This window comes from Oryctolagus cuniculus, chromosome 2, assembly GCF_964237555.1.
Source record: "Oryctolagus cuniculus chromosome 2, mOryCun1.1, whole genome shotgun sequence".
Classification (NCBI taxonomy): Eukaryota; Metazoa; Chordata; class Mammalia; order Lagomorpha; family Leporidae; genus Oryctolagus; species Oryctolagus cuniculus.
In genome coordinates this window covers 109,762,557-109,784,801 of record NC_091433.1, presented here as the reverse complement: position 1 = coordinate 109,784,801, position 22,245 = coordinate 109,762,557, and the positions used below count along the sequence as shown (strand labels likewise).

At 39.7% G+C, this 22,245-nt stretch overlaps 1 protein-coding gene across 8 annotated transcripts in view; it reads right to left on the bottom strand.

Annotated features, from left to right (window-relative positions):
* Positions 1-108: 108 nt before the first annotated feature.
* MGAT4A (alpha-1,3-mannosyl-glycoprotein 4-beta-N-acetylglucosaminyltransferase A) overlaps positions 109-22,245 on the bottom strand; it is a 116,702-nt gene continuing 94,565 nt past the window's right edge. For 7 of the 8 annotated variants that reach the window (XM_051842664.2, XM_070068758.1, XM_070068759.1 and 4 more), the window contains exons 13-16: positions 13,818-13,896; positions 12,826-12,892; positions 6,195-6,307; positions 109-6,074 (exon numbers count right to left, since the gene is read on the bottom strand). In XM_051842664.2, coding sequence (XP_051698624.1) covers positions 6,048-6,074; positions 6,195-6,307; positions 12,826-12,892; positions 13,818-13,896 — 286 coding nt within the window. In that variant the 3' untranslated portion in view covers positions 109-6,047. Of the gene's footprint in view, positions 6,075-6,194; positions 6,308-12,825; positions 12,893-13,817; positions 13,897-22,245 lie in introns of those variants that run through there. The other variant, XR_011386465.1, reaches the window with a different exon arrangement.

Here is a 22,245-nt window from a genome sequence, read left to right as displayed (position 1 = left end):
GGCCACATGATTTTGCCTGAAAGAAAACAGGAATCACTGTACTGTACTACCGGCTCTAAACAGTAAGACTTACCCAAATAAAGTAAACATTGATAAACTTCCATTGAATATGATTTTTAAAACTTCTTTATTTCAAATACAGATGAATGGTTGTGGCACAGAGAAACAGTGATGAAAGGCACAGTCGACAGGACCAGTTATTGGGTTTTCAATTATAGCAGCAAACTTGAAAATAAATAATCTTCCTTTAAAAATCCAACAGGTACCTAAATATTACTACAAATATTAACCATTCAACCAGTGAAGATATTTCAAGGAAAATATGTACAATACATTTAAGGAAAAACATCTGGTACAACCTGGCCAAGAGATTCCTCAGGCAGCTTTTGAAGGAATGCCTCCAGAAACCCCAAATGCCGTGACAGCCTTTCCAAAGAAGTGTTGTTTTTGATTCCACAAATGAAACACACTTTTAAACCTAGCTGATTTCTAAAGCTTTCTTGGAAACATTGTATCTACACTGAGATGAAGGGTATCAAATCTGCTGGCAGTGCGTCTTACAGTACTGTCGATGTCAACCCGATTTAAGGCTCAGAGAATAGGTCTTCAGAAAGTGTGTTCACCACATTGAAGCAAACACAGCATTTCAAATAAATAATGGAATGCTAATCAAGCTACAGTACCAAACCTTTGATCTAAGACATCTTGCTTATTAACACAATAAAACTAGGGGCAAGTGATACATAAAATTCCCTAATGTCCACGGTATTAAAATATTCTCCACAGCAAACAATCCTTATTTTAGAACAGTTTTAGCACCACTGTGTTTTTGCACTGCATTTACTTTATCGAAGTGTCAGCTCAGCCCACACATGCATTGGGGTGCTAGCCCTCTTTCATGTTTGTTCTTTAACAGTATTCTAGGTAAGTACCCAAGCTGGTGAAATGAGTGTTCTGGGTAAGAAGGGAAGAATTTATGATATAGCTACTGATACAGACATGTATAACAAAATCCTCCATTTGGTTGCCTTTTTAAAATAATACTCTGGTAGTAGTCTTTTTAGCAGTGTTCACATGCATTAATGAAGTAAACATACTAATTATCATAGCATGAGTCTGTTAATATCAGTTTAAAAATTCACAATTATCAAACTAAATTTTACACACTATAAATACTGTTACATGGTTTGGAAAATTTTCCTTCTATAGAGATTGGAGTTGCCTGGATATCTAAGTTCCCTAAACACAGTATGCTATGATTCGGATTTCTGATCACTGACAGGCTTTAGCATAATTCCCTTTCCTTAGGCTGCTTGTCCTACATCAGGGCTATGGCAGTACAATAAAAACAAAACAAAACAACAACAAAAAACCCCACAGAATAAATGGATAAGCCAAAATAAACATCACTAGCAATTAATGGCTTGAAAGCATAGAGGTATTTTGGAAAACATTCTCATAGTACAGAAATTCAGTTGGCACATAGAGGACTTGATCTGTGCTAATAAACTAGGTTTTGATTTAAAAAAACAAAAAAGGACCCTCATCCAGAATAGATTATCTGATCTCTACATAAAGACTAAGTATTTTTTTCTCAAAATTTCACTGTCACTCTTTAATACACTTATGTCAAGGTCAAAGCAGTCTAAATCAGTAAGAATTAATACCTCACTCAGGAAAAAAGACCTCTTATACACTACTTTGATTCTATTCCTACAATCTCATTTTAGCAATGTCTTTATAAAACACCACTAAAATGCTGCAACTTTTTGCCAACAAACTTCCAGTGAAGACTGTTTGAGATCTCTGGCAGAGATCTTAGATGAAACTCAGGTATTCTGTGGTAGCCAAGACTTGACTTCATGAACTTACCAAGAAATAGCCGATATACCTTAATACCTTGGGGAATCAAGTATGAAGACTGCCTCTTTTACATATTGCATTCATTTTCTATTGTTGCGTAACATATTAGGACAGGATCAGCTTGAAACAACGCTGACTAGCTCACAGTTCTGCAGTCAGAAGTCCAAGCAGGCTGAGCTGAGCTCTCTGCGTAAGCAGGATTTCATGGAGCTAGAATCGAGGTGTCTGCCAGGCTGGGCTCTCTATCTGGAGATGAATCCATCTCCAAGCCCGAGAATGAGCTTGAGGGCTGAACTCGCTTTCTGTGACTGAGTTCCTATTTCCTGGGCCTTCAGCCAACACTCTCAGCTCCTGAAAGCCGCCCATATTCCTTCTCACACGGCCCATTTCACCCTGAAGCCCCCGTGGTGCTTTGAGTCTCTGGCTTCTGCTACCAGCCTGAGAAAACTGCTTTCAAAGAGCTCAAGATCCGATGAGCCACCCCCAGGTAACTCCCCCTTTGGTAAATAATGGGATGTAATCTTGGGTCATATTCACAGGTACCCCCACACTCAGAGGATATTTTTAGAACTCTGCCTACCACAAATACACACTGTTAGTACAATCTCCAGACACACCGTATTCAATCGTATTCACCCAGCCAACCCTTTCTCTGAGGAACAGCACTGCTGGAAGACATTTTTCTCATTCTTAGATCAGATTTTTTAAAAGCCTTCAGAACTTTGCTAATGGTTTTGAAAACGATCACACCTTATAATTATGTACTGGTGTGGCCACCGATTAGAGAAACTATATAATACCTTTGTTCAAAGAATCTCCAGTGGTTGAATATACACACACATCTGGTAGCCTACAGGCTAAAAAATTCATTTGCATTAATTTATTCCAAAGCTTTCCAATTACACTATCTTTTTTTGACTACAGATGCAATGCATGCTGTGGAAACTGCCTGAGAGGATAGTAAGGAACTTACCCTGGGTCTTAGAATCCTAATCCTCAACTTTCTTTTCTCACCCAAAATACTCACCCCACCACACACATAATGATGTAGCCACATTATCTCCTTTAGTCCATCATAAGAATTCACTGACTGATTTCTAACATGTCCGCACTAGCACTCTTGGCACAATACTCTCCAACAGAACTTTCTGCAGTAATGGAAACACTCTGGATCTGTGGTGTCCAATGTGACAGCCTCTACCTTCATGTGGCCACTAAGCACTTAAGAAATTCATGTGACTGCAGAACTGAATTTTTTTAAATAGCTACCATGCATGTCGTGGCTAGGCCAGCACAGCTTGAGCAAGTCTGAGTAGTATATGTGAAATATAGTTCAGATGCCAAACCATGCCATATATTACCTATCAACTTAGTTCTACTATTTGACACTTTTCTCTTTCACTGTTTCGGTAAAAGTGGTTCAATGTCCTGTCAAAGGTCAGGAATTTACCTTTTCAGTTCAAGTACTTTTCACTTCCAATCTTTTGCCTCAACACCAGTCTTCAGGGCTACCACCACAATGTCTTGCCTGGGCAAAGAAAGTATGGATGCTTCTCATCGTATAGAACCTGGCAAAAAGGAGGAGGCAGGTGCCAATGCAGTGAGCACCTGCTGCAGCACACGTGAACAGAGAAGCCTGAGTTCCAGGCTCACCTCCAGAGCTTGCAGTTTGGTCAAAGAGGCAACACACCCCACAGATGCACCCAATAATCAAAACTAAACAGTTGAGGATACCTGCATGTGTGTGGTGAGGACAGGAGGAAAAGGAAGCGAGCGAAGGTAGAGGAGGGTAGGCAGAACAGCTGGTCTCCTCACCCAGATGCCCACTGCACCTGCCACGTGCCAGCCACATTCCAGGCTCTAGGAACAGACATGGGGAGGAGGGCACAAGAGTCTGGGTGACGGGCAGGAGTTTTAGGAATGGGGTGGGGGGATGAGCAAACCTGGGAGGGGAGACTGAGCAGCAAGACAGAAAAAGCTGGCCAGGAAGACCTCAAAGCAGCTCTAACAAACGGCCTCAGGGGTCGCAGTCTATCTTCTCTTCACCAGACCTTAGGAGCGTGGCCTTTCTTCCTGAAACCACAGCTGGCTACTGAAGAAGCGGGGACCCAGGGGACTCCAGGAACTTAGTATGCTAAGCTGGTGCCAAAGTTTTATAGATCGCAGATACTCTGCTTCCAAATGAAATTTGCCTGTGGTCACCGGGCCAAAGAAAGCTGACAAGAAAATTAAGTTAAAGAAAAGGTCTTAAAAAACTCCAATGAACAACTTCAGCTGGACATAAAAATCACTCCAGGCATCAAAAGTAACCAAAAATTACTATTACAATGTAGAATGATGGCAATAACTGCACTGTATCAATGTTTTTCACTTCATAACACTACACAGAGAGTGGTACTGTCTGATGCTACTTATTCAGCACACTGGGCAACCAGATGAAGCTGAACCAATCCCACCAAAGCCCTCGGCGAGGGCCTACTCTGAAAGCTCAGCGGCTCAACATCTCACATCTGTACTCTACCTGCAACTCTGGGTTGTCAAAGTAGAATGGCTGGGAACTGATGTTGGTAATTCATGTTTTAATGTACTTATCTTTAGTAGACATCACCGATTGCCAGGACTGCTAATATTCATGTGTAGCAGTAATGTTTGGAATTGCAGGGCTTGGGATTTATCAGTTCATAACATGACAGAATAAACCATTTCGAGAAAACACAGAACTGCTACAATACCTTTCACTAAAATCCAATATTACAATTTTGTTTTTCTTTAAAACGAAGCCACTTTACAACCCTTGCAATAGCATTAACTTAGCAAACATTCCATTAGAACTCATAAAATGTGTAGATTTATAAAATGATCAACAAGAATAAAGCATCTAACTCACAGATTAAAGACAGACTAAAAAGGCCAAAAGACATTGTCATTTTACGTATCAGGAAATATAACAAGTATATGATAATTCAGCATGTTAAAATGTATCACCCTGATTTTCTGTGACCATACACTGTTACGGTTTGGATATTAGTCTGGATGTTGAGTGTCCCCCAAAGGCCCAAATATTAAAGGTTTGGTCCCAAAGTCCTTATGGTCCTACAGGGTGGAAACTTAATCCAGTGATGGCGTTTGGAGGAGAGGCCTTTGGGAGGTGATTGGATCATCAGGGTGAAGCCCCAGTGATTACATTCTCATGGCTTTATGAGAGAACTACAGAACGTATGTGTACATTCCCTCTTGCCATGTGATGCCCTGTGCCACCTTGGGACTTTGCCAATAACAATACCATCACCAGAGACTAAACCAATGGGGTCTGCCCAGCCTTGGACTGTGAACCTCCAAAACTGTGAGCCAAAATATATTTCCTTTATAAGAAGCCTGTGTCAAGTATTTCGTTATAATAACGAAAAGCTGACTAATACATACACCATACACAGTATAGTAAAATAACCCTCAAGAAGGATGTTGGTCTTTAAAATCTTGACTTGTAGGAATGACAAATGCCTTTGAAAATATTTTGTTCAGAATCGTTGCAATTATAAAAGTACTTCAGTTAAGAAATCCATCTATAATCAATCTTAAATGGCAGTGCATTGAAAAATGGCATTGATTTGTAATGTTTGCATTTCCAAAGTAAATATAGAAAGAACTTAAAAAAGCAAGGTAACTGGTTTTCAAAAAAAGTATCAATCCAAAAATTTACTGCACAAAAATATGTATTTCTTAGGTGTTTCTAATAAATTAATTCCAGAACATTTTATGTATATTTTATATCTATATATATAATCCCTGATAATCTATAAAAGAGGGTCTATAATATTAAAATAAATGAAATTCAAAAGTACCCCCTTCATAAAATGTATTTAACATTGGTTTTTCTCAAATTTAAGGAATGTAACAATATGTACAACTCTTATGTATTAGTATAATACCAAAATAGTACAAGTCATATTAACAGGCTGTCGTAAAATGTTTGAGTCAAGTTAAAATCAGAGGACAGCATAGTTTCAATTTCAATTGAGTACAATTATCCATGGGAGATTCACTTTCCAAGTGGAAATGACAATCATCTTATCTACAGTAGATTTCACAAGAGGTAGTGTTCAAGTTAAAAAAAAAAAAGGGTACATGCTTAACTATCTTTAATTAACAGATTCACTGGAGAAAAATGTTGGTTTCATAGATGGTCAATTTGTGACTTTTTTAATATGAATCTGAAATACAAAATAATGAAAGGTATGATCAGACAGTTAACCTTCAATTCCAAAAAGCCTTCAAAATGTCATTTAAAAATGTAGTATCTAAACTCTTTCATTAATTTAATATACTCTTACCTCATTAAGGATGGCCCAAACAGCAGAATTCTGAATAACTGAAAGTCGAAAGGCTGAAATGGGATTTAGACTAGGATCCACCATTCCTTCTGCAATACCATTCTCAAATTTTCCTTCAAAATAAAACATCAGTATTTACTGAATAGACTGATAGAAATATATGTAAAATGTTAGTGACTTAAGGCTGAAAAGGAATATACCAAAATATTTTTAATAGAGGTATTTTAACAAAGCATGGGTGATTTCCCCCTCTTTTCTCCATTTCTATTTTCTTCTAACTCAAATTCTTCATGAAGCAGTGCATGCTTAAAAACATTAAAAACCTGTTTAATTCTGCATAGCTACACGTTTTCTCACTGCAAATTAAAAAAAAAAATGTTCTCGCATTGACAATGTTTTAACTTGCAGATTTTTAGTAAATTGTCACTTAACCAAACCTTACCAAAATATAATCTGTACAGTCAAGAGGTCTGGCATTCTGAAGGTTAAATCAGTAACAAATTTCAATGTTTTAATCAGACATACACAGTGCTCAACTCAATCCACAATAAAGAGGTAACATCAAAAAAAGAAAAAAGAGGTCATACCTCTCCTACAAACTTTTTCTACAAAGGAATGTCTTGTGGGGCAAGCGCAAAATAGGATACAAGGTAAACAGTTACATATAGAAACAGCAAATTTCCACTGATGAAGTTTAATATATAACAATCCATGAATACTAAGGAGAAGAATTTAATTCCTTTTTGGGGGATAACATTGCATTTAAAATGAAAAGTTAGTGGACTCTGACATGAAAAATGATTGTAAAGGTTTATCTGTTCAAAAGAGCATTGTGTAAAACACCAAAAAGATGTAAACAAACCTTATAACCACATGGGAAAAGAGATAGTACTACATTCATCCATGGCAAAGATAAATGAGCCACACATACATATCCCACGGATGAATCTATCATGGTGAAAGAAAAAGACACCATAAACCATAGAAAGATAGTTATATCAAATTTAAAAATAAGCAAAATAATACTGTGCATTATTTAGGGTTATAGACGTGTAGTAGACGTGTAGTAAACATGTACGTGGAAATGGTAACCACAGAACTCAGAGCAGTCATTATCTTTGGGTAGAAGACAAAGAGAAGCTATTAGGCAAGGACAAGTGAACTGGCAATCTTAAGCTGGTCAGATACACAGATGTGCATTATGTTACTACCTCTATCTTTTTATGCAACTGAAATATTTAAATATTTTTAAATGTTCACATTCCATATGGACCTATGCATTTTGTTCAATGGAAAGGCAAGATGCAGAACAAAAATGTGTGAGACTTCTGTGTTTTTAGAACAATATACTCATGGATGAGTACGCACAAAATATTACTGGAAGAGCTCGAATCATTACAGGAGCTGCCCCTAGGAACAATGAGTTGAGGGGCAAGAGAAAAGAGTTCAGTCTACCTTGTTTAATTTGCATCTGCTCCAAGTGCATGTATTAATCTTGTCAAACAACAAATTTAACCTCTGTTCTTAACCCAGTGGTCTGGTAGGTAAGCATTAAAATATAGGGAAGAGGGAAAAAAATGAAAGAGAAAATTATCAACGAGAGACCAGAATCCCAGATTCTTGGCATCAGAAGAAACTTCCAAGGTCCTGTAGTCTGGATTCCCTGACCAGTGTCTCTCCCTTTTCCACTGTTGTCCTGCAGAAGATTCTTCAGAACTAAATCTAGCATTTCTTTCACCAAACCATCCTTAGCTGTCAGCCCACACACTTCTAAACTACTCCACCTCAACCAGTGGGACTCCACTAACTGCCAGCCTACTGCCTGGTTTTCAACGATGCCTTTGGGCATAAACTGCTGTGCAGTCAGATTCAATTAAATACAGTCCCCCCACCTCCTTTGCGGGGCCAGTCTTGACGGCTTACTCCCGGCCCCCGAGGGCTCACATTAGCTATTTCCCTGGTTCTCCCCGTTAAACTTCTAGCTGGGGTTTCAATTTAGTTCGTATGCAACTACCACCCTCTACTGGCCTACTGCTAAAGTCTCCACTGTGCTTATGTGCCACAGCGCCCTTAGCCTTGAGACTCCGCCAAGTTCTGTTTCAAGTCAGTTCTGTTAGGGAGAGACACAAACCCCTCAGTTCTTCTGGCCTGCCTCTCCCCGGCAAAAATCTCTGCACCTCTGCTCTCCGGGTCTCTAGCAGGGAAGTGGTCTCCTCTCTTGAAGTGATGCTCTACTTTATGAGCAAGGTGGCTGGGCAGTGGCCCCCGATTTTCTTGGCTTGCACTGAACAGTGCACCAGAAGTTAGCTGGGCAAGAGTGACTAGGGCTGGGCATTCTCACCCTGCTGCGGCTGGGGCACAGTTCTGCCCTGTGAATGGGGTTTGGGTGGAGGAAGGGAGGGAGTCTGAGACCTGTTCTGTGTAACTCAAGAGTTTGGGGTGATGACAGATGCTGGAAGCCTGCTCCTCTGGGTGAGGTAAGAGCTGGTAGGACAGTGAGTCTCATCTCCTTGGCTGAGCCTGCAGGGAACACAGCTGCCGTCCTGCTGAGCTTGTGTGCTGTGGGTAATGGAGTAGGTCATGGCTGAAATGCCACAGACTCAATGTTCTTACTGATACCTAACAGCTTTCCAAGAATGCTGTTCCCTTTGTTTTATGCCCTTAGGACAATATTCAGAGATTTATAATGATTTTTAAAAAAATATTTTTCACCGGTTACAGTTGTTCTGCTAGGAAGACAATCAATAAAACCCTTTAAGGGAGCAGAACTTTTTATATGCAGGTGAAAAAAAAATCCAAGGCTTTTTATTTCTGATGGGTGTTTTTGTTATATGAAGTCCTAGGTTTGACAACCCATAAATTCTCTTTTAAGTACATATGAATTGGTGCTTTAGGTGGTCATTGTCCTCAAGTAACTGCAGAGATAAGAAATGTCTTGGACATTAAGCTCATTTCATGCACATTTCTAGAGACAGCCTATACTACAAGGCTCAAATATGACAATAACTACATTGACCTGTTTATCAAAGCAACACAGAAATTAGTCAGGGGGCTGGTGCTGTGGCACAGTGGGTATAGCTGTCCCCTGCAGTGCTGGCATCTCATATGGGCACTGTGTGGAGACCCAGCTGCTCCTCTTCCGATCCAGCTCTCAGCTATGGCCTGGAAAAGCAGTAGAAGATGGCCCAAGTGCTTAGGCCCCTGCACCTGTGTAGGAGACCAGGAGAAGGCTCCTGACTCCTGGCTTCATACTGGCCAGCTCCAGCCATTGTGGCCATTTGGGGAGTGAGCCAGCAGATGGAAGATTCTTTCTTTCTGACTCTCTCTGCCTCTGTCTTTCTGTAAACTCTGCCCTTCGAATAAATAATAAATAAATCTTAAAAAAAGAAATTAGGACTAATATGCAAGCCTTTTAACAATAGTTGAATGACCCCTAATGTAGAAAACATTGACAACAAAACAAACAACCCACTTAAGAGATGGGCCAAGGACCTCAATAGACATTTTTCAAAAGAGGAAATCCAAATGGCCAACAGACACATGAAAAAACGTTCAGGATCACTAGCCATCAGGGAAATGCGAATCAAAACCACAATAAAGTTTCACCTCACCCCTGTGAGAATGGCTCACATACAGAAATCTACCAACAACAGATGCTGGAGAGGATGTGGGGAAAAAGGGACACTAACCCACTGTTGGTGGGAATGCAAACTGGTTAAGCCACTATGGAAGTCAGTCTGGAGATTCCTTAGAAACCTGAATATAACCCTACCATACAACCCAGCCATCCCACTCCCTGGAATTTACCCAAAGGAGATTAAATTGGCAAATAAAAGAGCTATCTGCACCTCAATGTTTATTGTAGCTCAATTCACAATAGCTAAGTCCTGGAATCAACTTAAATGCCCATCAACAGTAGACTGGATAAAGAAATTATGGGACATGTACTCTATAGAATACTAAACAGCAGTAAAAAAAAAAAAAAAAGAAATCCGGTCATTTGCAACAAAATGGAGGAATCTGGAAAACACCATGCTGAGTGAAATAAGCCAGTCCCAAAGGGACAAATATCATATGTTCTCCCTGATTGGTGACAACTAACTGAGCACCAAAAAGGAAACCCGTTGAAATGAAATGGACACTATGAGAAACAATGACTTGATCAGCCCTTGTCCTGTCGAGGAACAACTTAATACTTCATCCCTTTTAGTATTTTTTTGTTGTTGTTCTACTTAATACTTTAGGTTGAACTCTGTAATTTACACACAATTATTCTTAGGTGTTTAAATTTAACTGAAAAGTGATCCCTGTTAAATATAAGAGTGGGAATAAGAGAGGGAGGAGATGTACAGTTTGGCACATGCTAATCAGAGTTGCCCCAAATGGTAGACTTAGAAACGTGCCAGGGGATTCCAATTCAATCCCATCAAGGTGGCATGTATCAATGCCATCTCACTAGTCAAAGTGATCAGTTTCAGTTCATAATTGATCATAATGATAGGATTAAGAGTCAAAGGGATCACATAAACAAGACTAGTGTCTGCTAATACTAACTGATAGAATTAAAAAGGAGAGAACGATCCAACATGGGAAGCAGGAAACACAGCAGACTCATAGAATGGCAGATGTCCTAAACAGCACTCTGGCCTCAGTATCAGCCCTTAAGGCATTCGGATACAGCTAAAAAGCCCATGAGAGTCCTTCAGGCATGGAAAGCCAAGACACTGTGGCAAGAAAAAAAAAAAAAAAAAAAAAAAAAAAAACCTAAATGAAAGATCTCTGTGAGTGAGATCCCAGCAGAAAGAACAGGCCATCAAAGAAGGAGCTACCTTTCTCTGAAGGGAGGGGAGTACTTCCACTTTGACTATGACCTTGTCTAAATAAGATCGTAGTTGGTGAACTCAAAAGGCTTCCATAGCCTTGGCAACTCATGACAAGAGCCCAGGGTGATTACTGACGCCATAAACAAGAGTGTCAATTGTTAAATCAACAACAGGAGTCACTGTGCACTTACTTCCTATGTAGGAACTCTGTCCTTAATGTGTTGTACAATGTGAATTAATGGTATAACTAGTGCTCAAACAATACTTTACACTTTGTGTTTCTGTGTGGGTGCAAACTGTTGAAATCTTTACTTAGTATATACTAAATTGATCTTCTGTATATAAAGATAATTGAAAATGAATCTTGATGTGGATGGGATGGAAGAGGGAGCAGGAGATGGGATGGTTGCGGGTGGCAGGGAGGTTATGGGGGGAAAAAGCCACTGTAATCCAAAATCTGTACTTTGGAAATTTATATTTATTAAATAAAAGTTTAAAAAAAAGGAAAGAAAACATTGACAAGCATTACATATTAATCAAAACTCACAAAAATTTAAACTACTCTAGTGATAACCATATAGTGATAACTATATAACTACATGTAACTAATATTGTAGACCTATAATATTAAATTAATATTTTCTCTTGCTGACTACTAAGAAAAGTATTAATATTTTAAGTAAAAGAAAATGTGTAATTATTCATTGAGTAACATCTACCAAGGAAAAGGCCCTTTGTACACTGCAACAGACACAAGAGAGATAATGGCCCTCTCTCTCCAGAACAAACACACAGAACATATGACACAACATAGTTCTACTATAAAACACACAGGGCATGGTTCAAGAAGCACAGAGGACAGGCAACTAAATTGGTTCATTAGGGGTAAGAAAGCACTTATTAGGAGAAGAGAATTGTCCAAGGATCACTTCAGGCAGAGAAGATGGCTGGAGACAGGACTATACATACGAGCAAGGGGCATTAACTACAGGACCAACAGCCTTAGGACTGGAGATGCAAGGAGTTAAGAGGAAAGTAACAAGATATGAGGTGGGTGGGAACTAAGGAATCAGATCATGGAAGGTCAGTGAAGTTTCCACCCAGGTCAATATTTCTTTACATTTTATGAAAGTAACTGCGGTGGCTCTGGAAAGCCAACAAAAAAGAGACAAGTAGATACAGTCTCTTCCCTGATGCTGAAATACAGGCAGAGGGCATACAGCATGTGCACAGACAAGGTGACCCACAACTTTCAGCTCTAAAATCCACAAATTTTATACTCATGGACAGTAAGGGAGACAAGGTTGTTCAGGATGACTCCAAAGGTTAGGCTTGAGTGACTGGATGTTCAGGAACAGCAAAAACCATAGTGATCAATACAGAAATATATGTCTGTGTTAGATGCTCAGAGTAGGCGGAAATGTCAGTGGCATCTAAATACAGTTGGTGCTCAGGAGGGAGGTGGGGTGAAAAGCACAGAGATTGGCATATGGATGTTATCTGAGATCATGAAGGCAACTAAGCTCATCCAGAAAGACACCAACAGAGAGAGACAGCTGAACACAGTCTACCAGTGAGTATCAACAATGACAGGACAGATGGAGACAAAGAGGAACCAATGAGTGAACCTGATAATAAAATAAAAGATAATAAAGATAATAAAATAAAATATTAAAACACAGGAATTAAATTTGGAGCATGTTGGTAACTGGAATCCTTAAGTTGCTTAAACATCTAAAAAGAATTTAAAATCACTTTAAGGAGTAAGTCCAATAAAATAAAGGACCTTTTTCTGAAACAGACATTACCTATTCTGAAATAGCCATCTTCTAATCGTTTATCTTTGGTTTCTTTGCTTACTTCCAAACCTTCACTCTAAAATAAAACAAAAACAATTTTATAAATAATCACTTCTATTTAAAACCAATTTAAGTTAATATATCTGGCATTTGTGACACAGCCATCTTTAAAAGGAGACAAGTCATTCTATTCTTGAATCTCAAACTTTTTTTAGAATAGGCACTCAGCCAGGGGTTAAGATGCCTGCATCCCTTACTAGAGTGCCAGGTTTGACTCCCAGCTCTGTCTCCTGATTCCAGCTTCCTACCAATGCAGACCCTGAGAGGCAACGGTAACGGCTCAAGAAATTGCATTCCTGCCACTCATGTGGGGGACCTGGTTCTTTGCTCTTGGCTTTGGCTCCAGCTGTTGTGTGCATTAGGGGAATGAATGAGAGATTGGATAGGAGCTCACTCGCTTGCTCTCTCTCCTCTCGGAAAAAAAAAAAAAGTGTTTTTTTAAACCATTATTTGAACCTGTATATAACACATTGGTGGTGGGGAAATGAAATATTAAATCAATTTAATAAAATATTTTATACTGTAAAACTATAGAAGAACTTGTACATTTACTTGCAAGAAATCTAAGTATGGCTTAAGAGATCAATAAATTAATCTTGTAGTTTAAAATCAAGAAACATTAAAACTACATAGTATTTGGGGACTTAAATTATCAACAGCAAGTAAACACTAAAGTAAAATAATGATTCATTTCTTTCCTAGTGTACATCCCCACTTTGTTTTTCAAAACACCTAAATAAAACAAAATGACAGCTCTTCCTATGAATGTTCAATGGACCAATATAACAGGTATTCCATGTTTCAAAAAAAAATTAACAATACTCACCACTAAATCCTGCAAATAATGAGAATTTCTTTTACCTCATACACAAGAACAGCCTCAAAGCCAGTCTATTGGTAATTAGTACTCAGGGAAAGGCAAGGGGAGAAAAGAGTCAGACCTTAAAAGGCAAAACTTCCACAGTTGTATTTAGCAGAATATCTCCCGGATGTTCTTGGTTGCCACTGTGGAACAAATAACTGAAAATAGAAACAAAAATAAAAGTAAGAAACCAGGTTTTACAAAGATTCAAGAAAATTACCTTACCTCAGAATAAGATTCTCTAAATGAGACCAAAGTGACAAACTTGTATTAAGTGTTCAATATGTATTCTGAATAGCTGCACGGGACTTAAAAACTGACAGGCATAATCCCCAGCTGATTTGTTAAATCCTTCCACTAGAAACAGGCAAGTAAACTGTACAACATAATAATGTACTTAACAGTTTACAGTGCTTTAAAAATATACATTTTTTTGCTCTGAATAATTAAAGACATAGTAGCTATACAATACTGCTGTGTCTTGTATCAGAGAGAATTTTCAGAACACAAATAGTCACAATGAGCTCGAAGACTAGTTTAATATAATTTTAGAGGGGCTGGCACTGTGGCATAGCAGGTAAAGCCACCGCCTGCAGTGCCAGCATCTCATACGGGCACCAGTGCTCCAGTTTCGATCCAGCTCTCTGCTGTGGCCTGGGAAGGCAGTAGAGCATGGCCCAAATCCTCAGGCTCCTGTTGCCACGTGGGAGACCCAGAAGAGGCTCCTGGCTTCAATCAGCACAACTCCAGCCAGTGCAGCCATCGAGGGAGTGAACCAGCGGATGGCCAGTGGATGGAAGACCCTTCTCTCTCTCTCTCTGCTTCTGCCTCTCTGTTACTCTACTTTTCAAATAAATAAATAAAATCTTTTAACAGAAATTTAGAACAAGTCACCAAAAGTAAATTAACCTCTTCCAAATATCTGAGTAACTCCATTTGTCAAAAGATATTTAAAGCGTGACTAGCTATATGATATACTGTGATAAATCTAAAATATTCTCTGGGCATGAGAACGATATTTTTGTTTTGATATTTTGAAAACTAACTCTTGAGTATGTATGTGTGGGCAAGAATGGAAATTAGGTAAGACATATATGTGAAGGATGATCAAATCCAAACCTAGCTTTATGTTATGTTAAATACAAGTTTAGGATTGGGGTCAGAAAGAACTAAGTCCAAATCTTAGTTCTCTCACTTAATTATATATTTAATAAATTATATTTAAGCATGTTCTATTAGCTTTCTGAGTATGAATCTTTTCTATCAAATAGATACATTCCTATCCACCTCACATTAAGTGATTCAAAAAATTTATGAGAACTGACAAAAACCACCCTGCATATTAAAAGTACTCAGCTAAGTAACAGTTATAGTATGGTTACGATACAAAGAAGGGTATTAGTGGCCAAACATCACTTGTGATGAAGATTTTTCTTTTCTTTTTTATTTTTTTTAAGATTTATGTGCTTATTTCAAAGTCAGAGTTAGAGAGATGAAGAGAGAGAGGGAAAGAGAGATACCTTCCACCTGCTAGTTCATTCCCAAGTGGCCCTAATGGCCAGGGCTGAGCCAGGAGCTTCATTTGGGTCTCCCATGTGGGTGGCAGGGACACAAGAACTTGGGCAATCTTTTGCTGCTTTTTCCAGGCCATTAGCAGGGAGCTGGGTTGGAAACAGGGCAGCCAGGACAGGCATGGGTGCCCGTATGGGATACTGGAGTGACAGGTGGCACTTTAACCTGCTATGCCACAACGCCTGCTCCAAACACTTTGCAAATGTTAAATGGGACCAGGGAACCCTTTTCCTAAACTACATCAAAAATTATTTCCAGCATTTTCAGATGGGAGACACTGCTTATTTTAATTTTATTTATTTGAAAGGCAGAGACAGACAAATAGATATAGATTAAGACAAACAGAGACAGACAGACAGACACATAGAGATCATCTATTGTTCACTTGCCAAATGCCCACAACAGCCAGGGCTAGGTCAGGGTCAAACTGGAAACCAAGAACTCCATTCAGATCTCCCATGTGAATGGCAGGAACCAAAGTACTTGGGCCATCATCCACTGCTTCCCAGGCATATTAGGAGAAAGTTGGACTGGAAATGTGGAGTAGCCAGGACTTTAACCAGGCAATCTGATACAGGATATGGGTTTCCCAAGCAGTGGTTTAACCCACTCACCACAACTGCAGCCCCTCAAGCAGCATCTTAACTGCTAGGCCAAATGCTTGCCCCAAGAGAAAAAAATATTTTTAAAGACTTATTTATTTGAAAGGCAGTTACAAAGAGGTACAGGCAGAGGCAGAGGCAGAGAGAGAGAGAGAGAGAGGGGTCTTCTATCTACTGGTTCACTCCCCAGATGGCTGCAACAGGCTTGGGTCATCTTCTACTGCTTTCCCAGGCCATAGCAGAGAGCTGGATTGGAAGTGGAGCAGCCGGGACTCGAACCGGTGCCCATATGGGATGCTGGCTCTGCAGAGGCTTTAACTGCTACACCACAGCGCCAGCCCCTCCAAAAGAAAAATTTTAAAGAGATATCCTTGACTTGAAATGCTGGTTCATGTAACTACAGGCTATACAACATCTCAGCTAAAGATGTCAAAGTATGGAGCAAGAGAAACCATTTTAAGAAAAGGACCTACAGATATAATCTGGAGTTCAGAAAAACTGATTCAAAAACGTTCAACTTTTCATTATTTATAGTAAATTTAATACCACCTAAAAATTTAATATTAGATGAAGTAAGTGATGGGATGCTATGAACTATTTATGAAGGGCTAGCATTTTGGTACAGTGGATTAGGCCATTGTGACACCAGCATCCTATGATCAGAGCGCTGGTTCAAGTCCTGGCTGCTCAGCTTCCGATCCAGCTCTCTGCTAGTGTACCTGGGAAGGCAGCATAAGGTGGCCCAAGAACTTGGGCTCTGTGACTCATGGGGAGACCAGGATGAAGTTCCTGGCCCCTGGCTTCAGTCTGGCCCAATCCTGGCCGTTGCAGCCATTTGGGGAGTGAGCTAGTGGATGGAAGATCTTTGCCTCCCTCTCTCTGTTGCTCTTTCAAATAAATACTATGTTTTTAAAGTTCATGAATCACTTACGACACAAAGCAGTGGAAAATATAAGATGTGAAATTATATATAGACCATAAAATTTGATTTTATTTATTTGACAGGCAGAAGGTCAGAGATAAACAAAGAGACACACAGAGAGAGCTTCCATCTTCTGGCCGGCGCCGCGGCTCACTAGGCTAATCCTCCGCCTAGCGGCGCCGGCACACCGGGTTCTAGTCCCGGTCGGGGCGCCGGATTCTGTCCCGGTTGCCCCTCTTCCAGGCCAGCCCTCTGCTGTGGCCAAGGAGTGCAGTGGAGGATGGCCCAAGTGCTTGGGCCCTGCACCCCATGGGAGACCAGGAAAAGCACCTGGCTCCTGGCTCCTGCCATCGGATCAGCGTGGTGCGCTGGCCGCAGCGCGCTGGCCGCGGCGGCCATTGGAGGGTGAACCAACGGCAAAGGAAGACCTTTCTCTCTGTCTCTCTCTCTCTCACTGTCCACTCTGCCTGTCAAAAAAAAAAAAAAAAAAAAAAAAGAAGTGAGAGAGCTTCCATCTTCTGGTTCACTCCACAAATGTCTACAGATAATCAAAGCCAGGAACTGGCAGTGCAATCCAGGTTTCCCGTGTGGGTAGCAGGAACCCAATTACTTTAGCTATCAATACTGCCTGCCCAGATCTGCACTGGCAGGAAGCTGGAGTCAGGGCCTGCAGCCAGAAATGCACTGCAAGTACTCGGATGTGGGACATGAGCGTCTTAACTGCTAGGCAAAATGTCCGTTTACTATAGTCCATAATCAAAAGTATAATGTGTTCAGAATTACCAAGGAAAAAATGTGTCAATGTAGTTGCAATGGTAGCCTTGGGATCATGTTTTTCCTGATCATATTTTTAAAATTTTATGTAATTAACACATTGTTATACAGTCAAAAAATATTTTCCTAACATTTAATTTCTATACTGATAAATACAACTTTGCCTTTTTCCTTATCAGGAAATAAGTTACTGTGGGAAACAAAAAGTGGTTTTCTCCACCACAGAAAGACTGGGTATTTCCACGAACTCTAAGAAAATTGACACAGACTATAAACATAGTAAGAACTATGTTTTACAAGAAATGTGCCACCACATAAATACATATTACCTTACAGAGTAAAGGTATTTGTTGTAAAGAAACTATCTCCATCATATACATTTAGTAGCAGACTTTTTGATGGACTTTTGCAGCACTTGCTAAAAATCTGTGTTTATCTATACACATGCATGCACACATAAATCATACATCACAAACATACACTTTTTTTCTAATTGCAAAACTAAATGGTTCATTAAAACTTCCTTTTTTGGGAAGCTGAGGTACTTTGCTTTACTCCTCTAAGTACAACAAAAAACCTAGATATTGACCATTAAACAAACACAAGAAAACCAGAAAACAGCCTATCTAGGGCCTTTGGGACCCAAGGAAAAAGATGATGGCTTTCCTGGGATTTCTTTTTGATTCAAACACTGTAGACCTGGACCTGAATATCCCTGCAACCCGGAAATGCCAACAGAAGCAGACAAAAGACACCCATGGAGCCTACCCCCAATTAGCCATAGGGTTAGGAAAAGAACAGTCTTGTAAGACAAAATATTTTTAGACAATATACTTGCCAGGCTTTAACACAGTGCTCCAAACCTCATCGGGATTCTGTCTTATAAGGCTAAATCAGAAGTTCAGACTTTCTTTCCTCTTAGACAATAATGAGGCCCTCCCCAGGAATATCACTGGGCGGTATGGAAACATTCCTGTCCCTTCCAGCCAAGATGGTACCAGCACATGTCTGGGGGCGGCCAGGACTCCCATTCCAGACTCAGCAGCAACAGGGTGTCTTTTCCTGTATCACGTATCAACTCAGGTCAAGTAGAGAAACAAATTTTTCTCCACCTAGAAGTAATGGGGTAGCATCACACCTTATACTATTGCAACCGTGTCAGAGGGGCTAGCTAAAATACAAGGTTTAGGGCTAGTGCTGTGGCATAGTGGGTTAAGCCACAGCCTGCAGTGTCAGCATCCCTTATGGGCACAAGCTTGAGTCCTGACTGCTCCACTTCCCATCCAGCTCTCTGCTAATGCACGTTGAAAAGCAGTGGATGATGATCCAAGTGCCTGAGGCCCTGTACGCACAAGGGAGACTGTAAGAAGCTCCTGGCTCCTGGCCCAGCCTGGCTTGTTGCAGCCATTTGGGGAATGAATCAGCAGATGGAAGACCTCTCTCTTTTCCTGTCTCTCCCCCTCTCTCTATAACTCTGGCTATCAACTACATAAATCTTTTTTTTTTAAATAAAGTAAAATACAAGGTTTACAGAAGATAACACGGTTCATAACATTACACCTAAAATGTCTAGATTTCGATCAAAAATCACTTGCCATTCCAAAAATGAGAAAATCTCAACTTGAATAAAAAATCAATAGACATCAATATTAAGGTGAGATATGTTAGAATTATCTGGAAAAGATTTTTAAGCAGTCATCATAAAAATGTTTCAACAAACAAATGTTTTAAGCAAATGAAAAATTTTAAAATCTCAATCAACAAACAGAAGATATAAAGAAGAATCAAACAGAAATTTTAGAACTAAAAGCACAACAACTAAAATTTAATACTCAAGGCAAAGGTTCAACAGCAGAATGGAGGGGACAGGTGATAGCCAATGAGTCTGAAGACAGAGCAACAGAAATGACCCTACCTGAATAACAGAGAGGAAACAGACTTACAAAACAATGAACAGACTTAAAAAACAATCAGCAGAGCCTCAGGGACCACTGGAGTATAACAAAAGATCTTATATTTGTGTCACTGGAGTCTCAGAAGTAAAGAAAAAAGGGAGTGAGTCTAACAAACTACAGGAAAAGTGGTGAAAAAGAAAAAAGAAATCCTGTCTTCTGCAACAAAATGGATGCATCTGTAAACTATTATACTTACTGAAATATGCCAGTCTCAAAAGACAAATACCGTATGTTTTGCCTGATCTGTGGTAACTAATAGAGTACCTAAAAGGTAATCCATAGGCGTGAAATTGACATTTTGAGATTCGATGACTGTTTATAGCTATTATCTCACAGTTGAAGAGTAATGTTTTTTGCTTTATACTACTGAACTCATTACTTAGTGTAGGGTTAATCTTATGAGTATAAAGTTAATTGAAAGTAGATGTTTGTAAAAATTAAGAATGGGAATTAGAGAGGAAGGAGGAAGGGTAGGAGTGTAGGTATGAGGAGAGGGTGGGGTGAGAGGTATCACTGTGTTCCCGAATCTGTATATAGGAAATATATGAAATTTGTATACCTTAAATAAAATTGTAAAAAAAGATAATGTAAAAAATTTCATACACCTACAACTATTAAGGAAACTGAATTTATAATTTTAAAAATGCCCCAGAAATAAATTTCTAGGACCAGATCTTCAGAATTTGGTAGAGGATTCTACCAGGGACTGGTGCTGTGGCATAGTGGGTAAAGCCACTGTTTACAATGCTGGCATCTCCTATGGGTGTTGATTCGAGAGCCGGCTGCTCCACTTCCAATCCAACTTTCTGCTATGTCCTGGGAAAGCAGAAGATGGCCTATGCCCTTGGGCCCCTGCTCCTGGCTTCAGATCAGTGCAGCTACAGCTGTTGCAGCCACTTGGGGCGTGAACCAGCGGATGAAGGATGAAGACCTCTCTCTCTCTTTCTCTCTCCCTCTGCCTCTCCTTCTCTCCCTGTGTAATTCTTTCAAATAAATAAATAAACATTTAAAATTTTTTTAAAAAGAGAATTCTACCAAATACTTAAAGAATGAACACCAACTCCACATATTTTCTCTTTCAGAAACTAGAAGCAGGAATTCTTTTTAATTCACTTTAAAAAGCTACCAAATACCAAACCAAATAAACGTTCAAAAAAAGAAAATTAGATTAATAACTCTTATGAAAATGGACACAGAATTCCTTATAAAATATTAACACAGAATTAAAAATATATAAAAACTATGTGCCATTACCAAGTGGAGTTTATTCCAGGTATACTTGGCTAGTTCAATCTTTAAAAAAAATCTATTAATGTAATCCATAATATTAACAAGTAAAGAAAAATCATGATTATATCAATTGATGCAGAAAATGCATTTGTCAAAATTCAAGCCACAGTCATGGTAAAAATGCTAAGAAAACTAGGAATAGAGGGGACATTCCTCAGTTTGATAACAAGCATATATAAAAAGGCTACAGCCAACAGCTTAACTTAATGATCAAAGGTTGAATAATACTTTCCCCTAAGATCAAAAACAAAGAAAGAATGTCCATTCTTACTACTATTATTCGAACATATAAGTTCCAGCCTTTGCAGTGATGAAAAAAAAAAAAGCATACAGAACCTAAAGGAAAAATAAAACTGTCCCTATTTGCAGATTAAAGGTTGAGTAGGAAATTTCAAGGAAAAAATTCTTCAAATAAGTAAGTTCAGCAAGGTAGTCGGATACAAGATAAATACGCAAGTCAACTGTATTCCTATAATCAGTAATGAACATGTGTATACTGATATTAAAAACATAATACCACTACAATTGCTAAAGAACACATGTATATTTAGGTGTAAATCCAACAAACATGTAGTGTGGGGAGCAGCTCGGACTAGACTGTTACTGGAATTAAGACTTATTCTATGCACCTGCTCTCCCACAATATGGCGCTGGGAGAGAAGAAAACAGCTTCTACACAGCTGCCTCCAGTTCAACCAATAAACTGTAGGACTTGCTCCTGATTGGAGGAGAGCAGCGTACTCGGCGTGTGGGTAGCAGAGTTGGGATTGGCAGAGGAGGACTATAAAGGAGGAGAGAGACGGCACGCACCAGGAACATCTAAGGGGAACATCTAAGGGGAACACCTGTGCAGCCCCCGAGAGAGCCGGCCGGCGGAGTGCCGCTCCCCTGCGGAAGTGGGGAATGTGGCAGGGGGAACCGCCCTTCCACAGAGGTGGAAGGGACAGTAGCCAACCCGGGAAGAACCAGCAGCAAACCCGGGGAGGGCCGAGCAGACGAAAGAACAGCGCAGGGTTTAGTGTCGTTCCTCCACGAAGAGGGGGAGCGACAATGTAGAAGATCCATACACAGCAAATTACACAGTGTTAATTAAAGAAATCAAAGACCTAAATAAAGAAACATACCATGTTCATAGAATGGAAGACTTAATAAAATCAAGATGTCAATTCTCCCCAAATTAACATACAGTCTGTTGTTTTTTAAGATTTATGTATTGGGAAGGTAGAGTGACACTGAAGGACAGAGGGAGGGAGGAAAAGAGGGAAGGGAGAGAGACAGAGACAGAGAGATACCTCCCATTCACTGGTTCATACCCCCAAATGCCAGCAACAGCCAAGGCTAAGTCAGGCTAAAGCCTGGAGCCAGTAACTCCATCTGGGTCCCCCACAGCGG